Genomic DNA, 11,238 nt, shown 5'->3' with positions numbered 1-11,238 from the left:
TGTTGAAAGATCAAAATGAACGATTTCTCGTTCGTCGTTTGATCGTTCGCTGCGCTTACACGTACGATTATCGTTTGAATTCGGTCGTTATCGCGCAAATTCGCACGATAATCGTTACGTGTAAACGTACGTTAACTCTGTAATGTGTGTTAATAGGCTGTGTTTGACAGCTGCTGCTGCTGGACAGGGGGAGATGGCTGCTGCTGCTGAACAAGGGGAAGATGGCAGCTTCTGCTGGACAGGGGGAGATGGCCGCTTCTGCTGGACAGGGGGAGATGGCCGCTTCTGCTGGACAGAGAGAGATGGCTGCTGCTGGACAGGGGGAGATTGCTGCTGCTGGACGGGGTGATGGCTGCTGCTGGACAGGGGGAGATGGCTGCTGCTGCTGGACAGGGGGAGATTGCTGCTGCTGTTCAGGGGGAGATGGCAGCTGCTGCTGGACAGGGGGAGATGGCAGCTGCTGCTGGACGGGGTGATGGCTGCTGCTGGACAGGGGGAGATGGCTCCTGCTACCGGACAGGGGGAGATGGCTGCTGCTGGACAGGGGGAGATGGCTGCTGCTGCTGGATAGAGGGAGATGGCCGCTGCTGCTGGACAGGGGGAGCTGGCTGCTGCTGCTGGACAGGGGGAGCTGGCTGCTGCTGCTGGACAGGGGGAGCTGGCTGCTGCTGCTGGACAGGGGGAGATGGCCGCTGCTGCCGAACAGGGGGAGATGGCTGCTGCTCCTGGACAGGGGGAGATGGCTGCTGCTCCTGGACAGGGGGAGATGGCTGCTGCTGCTGGACAGGGGGAGATGGCAGCTGCTGCTGGAAACGGGGAGATGGCAGCTGCTGCTGGAAACGGGGAGATGGCAGCTGCTGCTGGAAACGGGGAGATGGCTGCTGCTGGACAGGGGGAGATGGCTTTTGCCGCTGGACAGGGGGAGATGGCTGCTGCTGCTGGACAGGGGGAGATGGCCGCTGCTGCTGGACAGGGGGAGATGGCTGCTGCTGCTGGACAGAGGAAGATGGCTGCTGCTGCTGGACAGGGGGAGATGGCTGCTGCTGCTGGACGGGGTGATGGCTGCTTCTGCTGGACAGGGGGAGATGGCTTTTGCTGCCGGACAGGGGGAGATGGCCGCTGCTGCCGGACAGGGGGAGATGGCCGCTGCTGCCGGACAGGGGGAGACGGCCGCTGCTGCTGGACAGGGGTAGATGGCTGCTGCTGGACAGGGGGTAGATGGCTGCTGCTGGACAGGGGGAGATGGCTGCTGCTGCACAGGGGGAGATGGCTGCTGCTGCTGGAAAGGGGGAGATCTCTTCTGCTGCTGCTGGACAGGGGGAGATGGCTGCTGCTGCTGCTGGACAGGGGGAGTTGGCTGTGGCTGCTGCTGCTGGACAGGGGGAGATGGCTGCTGCTGCAGGACAGGGGGAGATGGCTGCTGATGATGATGATTGCTTACACGGTATACACTGTAGAAGGTCAGGATGAATGTTTATTCTGTAGATGCAGAAAGAGAAAGATCTCATGAAACAGGAGTTTATTATAAAGTTACAGAACTTCTCACTACACAGGGATGGAGAGCAGACTTGACACTGGCCCTTTCAATTCCCAGAATGTTTCCTCACACCCTGCAGCTTACATGAGCGCAGCTCCGGGCAGGTCAGGTCTGTGATGATCGGTGTCAGGTTGCAGAGATGGAAAGAGTTAATGGACGAACTCAGCTCTGCTACATCATAAAGGGGCGGGGACGAGCTGAGAGAGGAAGAGCAGCAGCTGACAGCTGAGGAGAGGAGGGGCAGCGACAGGCAGTGACAACCAGTGAGGTGGCTACAGGCAGATAAACAAACATGGAGGCCAGGAGGACGCAGAGGACAGCACAGCGACAGACTGAGCCCCAAAAGAGGAGGCCAAGGAGGAAGCCGAGGAGGGAGCCGGGGACCGGTAGACCCAGTGGGGTCCCCCAGCCTGTGAGGTCAGAGTCCCCCCGGCCTGTGGTGAGGTGAGAGTCCCCCCGGCCTGTGGTGAGGGTCCCCCTGGCCTGTGGTGAGGTAAGGTGAGAGTCCCCCCCCAGCCTGTGGTGAGGTGAGAGCCCCCCCGGCCTGTGGTGAGGTGAGAGCCCCCCCGGCCTGTGGTGAGGTGAGGTGAGGGTCCCCCCCCCCGGCCCGTGGTAAGGTGAGAGTCCCCCCGGCCTGTGGTGAGGTAAGGTGAGAGTCCCCCCGGCCTGTGGTGAGGTGAGTGTCCCCCAGCCTGTGGTGAGGTCAGAGTCCCCCGGCCTGTGAGTTGAGAGTCGCTCTGGATGAGCAGGGGAAACAGCAGTAAAAGTAAAGAATATGGCCGTAGATACCATGTAACTTCCCACAGAGATAAAGAAGAAAGTGACACAATGACCTGCGTGTGGTTATCACATTAACACAGTAATTCCATCGCTAGCCACAAAGTGTCATAGTGTAGCCAAAGACTACGAACCTGTGTCCTCTACTACTATCAGTGATAGGGGACTCCAACACCAGAACCATACACCTATCCTCCTCCACACCTACACAGCATACCCAAACTATCCTCCTCCACACCTATACAGCATACCCAAACTATCCTCCTCCACACCTACACAGCATACCCAAACTATCCTCCTCCACACCTACACAGCATACCCAAACTATCCTCATCCACACCTACACAGCATACCTGCACTGTCCTCCACACCTACACAGCATACCCAAACTATCCTCCTCCACACCTACACAGCATACCCAAACTATCCTCCTCCACACCTACACAGCATACCTGCACTATCCTCCACACCTATGCAGCATACCCGCACTGTCCTCCACACCTACACAGCATACCTGAACTATCCTCTTCCACACCTACACCGAATACCTGCACAATTCTCCTCCATACCTACACAGCATACCTGCACTATACTCCTCCCCACCTACACAGCATACCTGCACTATCCTCCTCCACACCTACACAGCATACATTCACTATCCTCCACACCTACACAGCATATCTGCACTATCCTCCACACCTATGCAGCATACCTGCACTATCATCCACACCTACATAGCATACCTGCACTATCCTACTCCACACCTACACAGCATACCTGCACTATTCTCCTCCACACCTCCTACACAGCATACCCACACTATCATCCTCCGCACCTACACAGCATACCCGCACTGTCCTCCACACCTACATAGCATACCTGCACTATCCTACTCCACACCTCCTACACAGCATACCTGCACTATCCTACTCCACACCTACACAGCATACCCGCACTGTCCTCCTCCACACCTACACAGCATACTCCCATTGTCCTCTTCCACAACTACACAGCTTACCCGCACCGTCCATCTCCACACCTACACAGCATACCCGAACTGTGCTCCTCCACAGCATACCCATACTGTCCTCCAAACCTTCACAGCATACCTGCACTATCTTCCTACTCCATACCTACAAAGCATACCCAAACTATCCTCTTCCACAACTACACAGCATAAGTGCACTATCCTCCTCCACACCTACACAGCATACTCCCACTGTCCTCCTCCACAACTACACAGCATAAGTGCACTATCCTCCTCCACAGCATACTCCCACTGTCCTCCTCCACACCTACACAGCATAACCGCACTATCCTCCTCCGGTGTTTTTGGACAGTAAAGCAGACCCGTCATTAGCTTTTTGGTGACAAACGCTAAGCCTGTGTATAGTGTTTTTTCACCCTTATTCAGGAGATATAACTCTTATTTCAATTTCTTACTCCAGCTCTGAGATATAAGCTGAGAAATTGAATGAGAAAGCCCTCAGGGAGTTCCCCTGGCCTGCAAAAGCCCAGCAATGTTCACATTTACATGCAGGTATAGGAGCCTTAGGAAAGAAGGGTCACACAGTGCTGGGATTTTGCAGACCAGGGAAATGCCCCATAGATTTTATATGCTAACCTTGTTTACAGTTGTAAAACTTATATCTCAGCACTGGAGAGACAGATTGAAACAAGAGTTATGTCTCCTGGTTCAGAGTAAGAAGCCATATTAGGCAGCAAAAAGCTGCCGACAGGTCTACTGTGTGTTTCCCTAAGCGGATCCCTGTCAACTGCAAAGAATGCTGGTTTAGGAACATCGCCTTTTATATCATATGTGGGAGCGAACAGTTGGGTAGCTACTATTGACGCAGACCACGCAAATGCTATGGGGCCAGTGCGGCCGGGGCCCCCCCCCCTGTGATACATCGTCTGCCTCCATGATAGCTAAGGGCCCTATTCCACTGGACGATTATCGTTTGCATAATCGTTAACGATTAAAGATCTCAAACGACCGCTATTGTGAAAGACCTGAAAACGTTCACTCATTTCCATGGAACGATAATCGTTACTTATGATCGTAATTGCGATAGTTTTTTCTTCACTATTTCTTCTCTATTGCGTTCGTATCTATTGCAAACGACCGAACGACGTCTTGTTCAATGCGAACGATTTGCGAACGAGCAACGATAAAAATAGGTCCAGGTCTTATAAAGCGATCAACGATTTCTCGTTCGGTCGTTAATCGTTAACTGCATTTCTGATTATCGTTTAGATTCGAATCATTTAACGATAATCTGAACAATAATCGTCCGGTGGAATAGGGCCCTAAGGCTCACAGCACCCACAGGTAGGGCTCCCTGTCCTGCCAGTCTCTCTTGTGGTCGGAGACAGCATTGCACCTCCAGACAAAAGATTGCCCTCACCTGTTACACATACTCACATGACCCGGTGCAGACCCGTGGCCTCCTGTTCTCCCATCTCTCCTGGGGATGGGGGCATACAGGATTCATGGGGCCCCATACAGTATCTTGCTATGGGGCCCCTTGATTACTAGCTACGTCCCTGGCAGGGAAGTACTCTTCAGAACTACCCAGCTGTTTTTGCAGATTCTAGTTGAGTTTTTCTCTGTCTTTTCTCAGTAATGACCCTCCGCTGCCTCCACATGGCACCGTTGGCTTCCAGTCCCTGGCAGAGGACATCACCTGCTCAGTGTGTCTTGATGATTTACAAAATCCGGTGTCTATCGCCTGCGGCCATACCTTCTGTCGAAACTGCATAACTACACACTGGAGCGCCCCACAAGCGGAGGGTTACCTGTGCCCCGAGTGCCGAACACAATGCAACCCATATCAGATTGTCCCCGACTACCGCCTGATGAATCTCATCGACAAGATCCAAAAGGGGATCCAGGAGAAAACCAGTGAGATGGTAAATATTCGTGCAACGGTATACAAGAAAAATCATGAAAAACGGATTGACAGCGACATGACCGGCATCTGTTTCCACAGGAAAGTCCCCGATTTCCTGAGAAGGGTTACCCGGTGCAGCTGGTGTGGACAGATGGTAGTGGCCACTTACACTTGGACCAGTCGGTGGTCTCCGACTGCTTCATGCACAGTCATCTGTCTCATTACCCCGTCTACCTGCTCTGCGTCATCGGAGAAAAGCGTCGGGGGAAGTCATTCCTGATGAATTACATCATGAGAGCCTTGGAGAGTCAGGTGATGGGGGCACAAACCTACTATGCACAGGGCATGTTTCTTAAGATGTCAGAACAATAATTGCCCAACAACTTGAGGGATCAAGGTTTGGGGGTGGGTTACCTCTTGCGGGGATTGTAGGAATGTGAACATATCCTGATGGCCGCCTTTGGAAACGTTCTGTAGGAGAAGGGCGAGGAGTTCAGTCTCGGTGGCGATGACGAGCCCCTCCAAGGCTTTGAATGGAGATGCGGCATAGATAGCACCACAAAGGGCATCTGGATGTGGAACAGACCCTTCATCTTGGGCCGTGACGGAGAGAAGGTGAGATCTGTCAATCACATTGTAGTCATAGACTCAATCAAGTCTTTTTTAGTCTGTTTCACTTTGACCCAATGTTACCTCCTCATCAGGTCGCGGTCTACATTCTGGACACTGAGGGGTCACTGGACATTGAGGGTGACCGGGAAAGCTGCATTAAGCTGTCTGCATTGTCCATGCTCCTCAGCTCTCATTTGGTAAGGAATCTCTCAGGTCTCCTGTATTCTCCTTTATAAGATGATGAATCATTGAGATTGCTAAGAAGAGGAATCCATTTAATTATCTGTTATATCTTTTAGGTTTTCAACGTTGTGGGAAGCTTAAAGGAGACAGAACTGGACTACATGGAGGTGAGTATTGTGCAGTCATTCGGCCGGTCACTCGACTACAGGTCCTACTGAAATACAGTCTCTGAGTGGACATGGGTGCTAAATGGTTCCTTCAGGGACCTAGAACTGACTGGCTGACTGTGGCTGGATTGCAATGGACGCATTGAAAGAGATGCTTGAAGAGTTAGTCCAGGAGTCTGTGAATCCATACAGGAAAACATTGGGACGTTTTCTTGACAGAAAAATAAAGGGATGTGATTGGTTATTTAGGCTTCAAGGAGAGCAAATTCAAGAGGCTTGATGACTCCTTGTAGATACTTGGGAGTCTGAGGGTCCCCATGGATCATCTATGGAGGGATGCCACTGGTTCTGGAGGCTTCATGGAGAGCAGACAAGAAGGATGATGACTTCATGTAGATATAGAGAAGGCAGACTTGATGTTGTGTCCTCATGAATGTTCCATGGAGGGGTAGGACGCTTTCTGGAGAGCAGACTCAAGAACCCTGAAGGGCTGCAATGACGTCTTGTAGATACCAGGTATGGATGACGTCACCCATGCAGGATTTGTGGAGGGATGTGACTGGTTCTTATAGCATCCTGGAGGTAGCTAGAGATATAATCGTTTCCTGAATAATGCATGAGGTCTAGTAAGATCCTAAAAGATGAGTCATTCTATGATGAGCAGCACCTGTTCTTCACATCTGGTTGGTGATGGAGAGAGGTTTTTGGATATATAAAGGCTGATCTACAATGAGATGAATATAGGAGCAGATCATTACTCCATATAACTGGACTGGTTTGAGTGTTTGAGTTTCTGGTGGTAGGTGGTGTCCTCTGAGATGTTCCTGATCCAGTAGAGACTGTGGGGCCTGTTGGGTATATTCTGTATAATAAGTAATGACTAACAACCTGTGCCCTTCCAGATGTATCTCCATATGGGAGAGGAGTTTGGCTCCCAGCGATTACAGGTGGGTGATCCTATCTGGTCTGCATCATATTCCGCTGTAGGAGGTGATGGTAGATTTGTAATTCTCTGTACCTTTCTATTTCCTTGATGTTCTCTGTATACCTCCCACCGCCTGTATATTGGTTCAGTACCTGGACATTTTAATCAGAGACTGGCACGACAGCAACTGCAGCAGAGACGCTGCCCGCTTTTATATCAGTCGGGAAATTGAGGTAAGAAAATACTTGATCTTCTTCCATTACCTCGATCATTGTAGGTTCTATAGCCCATGACTTGGCTCTTCTAGCTGACTGATACCCAATATTTCCCATTGGCCAAGCAGACCCTAACATGGCTCCCCCTAGCCCAAAGCAAATCGGCAGGGACAACCCTCAGAAGGTCTTGTCACCATTCACAATGACCAAAAGCACCAGATCCTATTCCATGAAGGGGAATGCAGCTTATAGAATGGCCCCACCAGGGGTTTCCATCACTCTTGTGTCTTGGAATACCCAATCTATCTCAGATCGTTCAGATTCCTCCATGTTATTGGAATATGAGTTTATCAGTTTTTTTTATATCCATACCAGAAACTCCAGAAGGGCCAGAGTTACCCCAAAGTTTTATGGGGTCTGAAGAGCAGTTACACTCGCTGCTTCCTTCTCCCACACCCAGGAAAAGGCATCACGGGGGAGAGCCTGGGGAGACTGCAAGGTAAGATGGCGGAGAATGGCTGAGGTGATGTAAGGACGGAGATCAGTGATGGAGGGACGTATGTGTGGTGATTATTATACACATTCCAGGATGTTGGACCATGATGCTTTGCTACATGATGACGGGGGGAATGTTTATATATCCTGGAGCAACTTTTCGTACTTGATGGAACGTCTCCAGACGTCTTGGTCACAATCTTTTCATAAAGCTTTGTACATTCCGATTAGACCCACACCTGCCATGCTTTGTGTCCCCCTGACAGACATGGACCAGGATTTTCAGGACAGTCTAAAGTTGTACGTGGCAGATGTGGTGCGGGGAGCGTGGCATCGGATAAAAATGGACAGAAGTGGAGAAGTGCTGACCTGCGGCCATATTCCCTCCATGTTAAAGGTGAACTTGGGATTACCAGTCAGAGTGAGGAGACGATAGAGGCATTATGGAGGGGCGGAGACAGGGTGCCATGGAGGGGCGGAGACTATAGAGGTGCCATTGAAGGGTCAAAGACAGAGTGTCCTGAGGGGTGGAGACAATAAAGATGTTGTGGATAGTGAGGAGACCATAGAGATATCATGAAGGGGAAGTGATGAAAGCGATGTCTTAGAGGGGTGGACATGATAGCGATGTTGTGGAGGGGCAGAAACAATGAAGTAGGCATGAAGGGGCGGAGACAATGGAGATGTCATGGGGGAACAGGTGGAGGTGTTGCGGAGAGATGGGGCCTTGATGACAGATGATGTAATGGAGGAGTGGAGCCACATAACTAATACTACAGGACAATGTTTTCAGAAGATTATAACGCTAGCAATAGAATGACCGCTTTCTCTTCTAGGTTTTTGTTGATGTTCTGGAGCAACAGAATTATGGTTTCTCAACCCCAATGGAGGTGAGTGATGCGATTGTACTAGATGTGTCCAATGGGTGGCTGAGAATAACACCATATGTACGGGGAGCTATACAGCTCCTTCAGGCGCGAGACCCTGGGGGTCATTCACCGCGTGGGGCCATTCATTCCTGTGCTCTATGGAGGAGGAGGGAAATAAGGTCCTATCATGTGATGACCATTACAGACATAGCAGAGCCGACTCCGCGTCAGCCCTGATGTCACCCACACGGGGGGCTTATCATATAATAGGTTCTATAGGATGACTCTGGATCCATCTCTGGGTTGATGGATCTACCTGACCATCAGTGTAGGATCCTTTACCTAATGTCAAACTCCTACATATTACTTCTTCACAGATACAGCAATCTTTATAGTTAGAGTCCTAACAAGAAGCACAAAATACTAATGGTTATACTCACACTAGATGGCGCTATTGTTTGACCTCATCTGGTGTACTACTATAGATATCTTACCATTAACTAGAGAGTAGAGATAAGCGAATCACTCGGAAATTTGTTTCGCAAAGTTCGCAAATACTTGCATGAATTCGCGAAGCGCATACGAACGAATTTCATTAAAAATAGTGGTGAGCGAACATGTTCGTAAATGGAATGGTTACAACAATAATTTTCGAACATGCAAATGTTTATGTTGTGATGTACACAACTGCGTATTATTCGCAACTGTGTAATAATTGCATCTGCGTAATGTATGCAATTGTGTAGGTGTAAGCTAACATATGCGGTCGCCATGTTTAACAAATTTGCAAAGCGAATCTGGCGAATTTGCGAATCACAACGTGACAAATTAAACGCCCGATTCGCTCATCTCTACTAGAGTGTAACAATATTCACTAGAGTCTAAGGGGCCTGTTCCACGGAGCGATAATCGGCCAAATCCTCCATGGCCAAAAGGAGGAAAAAAAAAAAAAAGCGGAGTCACCAGGGGAGGATAGGAAAGAAAGAGTCAAAGTATTCAACCTTCTTTTCTCTTTACCTAATGGACGTGGTCACTGCTCGTGGTGTTTGGGATGGGGAGATGTCTCATGGTGTGGGGGAGACAATATCCATGACCACCTGATCCATGTTCATGTAACAACAGAAGGCAACAATGTCGGACTGTCCCGATAGTCAGGAATAGCTTTTTGGACACCAGCGTGACACTCCCGTCTATGGTTTCACTCACCCTCACTTCACCCATATGTTCATGTAAAACCTCCTATTCCTCACTGTCTCACAGCCGTCTTGTCCTCTTACCCCTACAGATGTTTTACGCTATCAAAAACCAAAAGACCCTCGAAGGCGCCAAAGAGGAGCTCCAGGAGTTCCTGAAGAAACAGGTAAGTGAAGAGGTTTCATTCTTCTCGACTTCTCGTGGATGCTTCATTGTCTTCTGTTGCCGATAAGGCTCAAATCTTTTGTTAGGAAAATAATAAATCGTGACCTAAGCCCATTGGGGCATCAGGAGGAGCCATGGCTTAGATTTGTGGAAACCTCAGACGCAGGAAGCCATGTTGTTGTGATCTGTACCTCATGTAGAGGAGCAGGAGGTTGTGATCATGGAGGGTCATCCCCAATGACTAGACTCATTTCATTGTCTCTAATTCTCTCCTCTCTGTAGCCGTACCATCTCCTCCCATCCACCATGAGGACCCTGGTCTCTGAGAAAGTGGAAGAACTCTCTACGAAATTCAGAGACTCTCTCCTGGGGCCCAACTCCTCTCATCACTCCGAGCTGCAGCAAGAGCTGGAGTCTCATCTCCTGGAGGAGCAGGAGAAGTTCTGCTCTGGTTACACCACACGTTTCACGTGCAATGCGGTCACGTTAGGAGTCACTGCAGGTCTGGGGATATATGGAGTGGTCGGGGCTGCTGCAGCCCAGGGGTCTGTAGTCATGGCGACACAGCCAGCAGTGGCAGCCGCAGTAGCAGAGAAGGCGACTATGGAAGTGGCTATGGAGGTGGCAGCAAGCACTGTTGGACTGCTGAAAACCGGGTTGTCTGCTCTCGTGGGGAGATTTTTCCGGGGGGGTCTTTAATTTACATGTTTGTCACTGAACGCAAAGCGAGTTATTTGGCACAATCTCGATATTGCAAGTTTTTAGATAAATCCCTTGATCCTCCTTGCTATGTGTGCTCTCCTAATACAGTGTTTTACACCAGTGAAACGTCTCTACAAGACCTGGATCTCCACCACTCACATGGACCGAGAAATCGAGTTGAGTGGAGTTGCCGAATTGTTCAGGTTCGGCAACATTCTCCAGACCTAAACGTTTGCCATTTTACCCCTGATGTCTGGAGAAGATGGATGCCACCCTCGGGAGCCCAAGAAAACATAGGCCGTATCCAGGTTTGCCTAGGTGCCCTAGGGCGGTATCCAAATTATACAGACACCAGGATCAAATGGCAAACGTTTAGGTCTGGAGACCGTTGCCGAACCTGAACAGCTCAGCAACTCCACTTCATACTACTGCTAAGGTTCTATATTTGTGTGAGCTGTGTACCGGGGTGGGCTCCCCAGGATACAGCGAAGCCATGAACGAGG

General features: G+C 50.2%; 1 protein-coding gene across 2 annotated transcripts; it reads left to right on the top strand.

The window, feature by feature from the left end:
• Positions 1–1,769: 1,769 nt before the first annotated feature.
• LOC138800574 (RING finger protein 112-like) lies at positions 1,770–10,816 on the top strand. 2 transcript variants are annotated; one of them, XM_069982347.1, is made up of 13 exons: positions 1,770–1,954; positions 4,939–5,227; positions 5,308–5,520; positions 5,686–5,823; positions 5,913–6,017; positions 6,120–6,170; positions 7,073–7,117; positions 7,245–7,328; positions 7,686–7,809; positions 8,072–8,202; positions 8,642–8,695; positions 9,960–10,034; positions 10,316–10,816. In XM_069982347.1, exons 1-13 carry the CDS (start codon positions 1,830–1,832, stop codon positions 10,730–10,732), a joined length of 1,851 nt encoding a protein of 616 aa, XP_069838448.1. In that variant the 5' UTR covers positions 1,770–1,829; the 3' UTR covers positions 10,733–10,816. The 2 variants fall into 2 exon arrangements, with proteins under 2 accessions (XP_069838448.1, XP_069838447.1); XM_069982346.1 differs by having other exon boundaries at positions 1,770–1,981.
• Positions 10,817–11,238: the final 422 nt, after the last annotated feature.

The sequence above is a fragment of the Dendropsophus ebraccatus genome, chromosome 9 (genome assembly GCF_027789765.1).
Source record: "Dendropsophus ebraccatus isolate aDenEbr1 chromosome 9, aDenEbr1.pat, whole genome shotgun sequence".
Lineage (NCBI taxonomy): Eukaryota > Metazoa > Chordata > Amphibia > Anura > Hylidae > Dendropsophus > Dendropsophus ebraccatus.
This window is presented reverse-complemented; position numbering and strand designations above follow the sequence as displayed.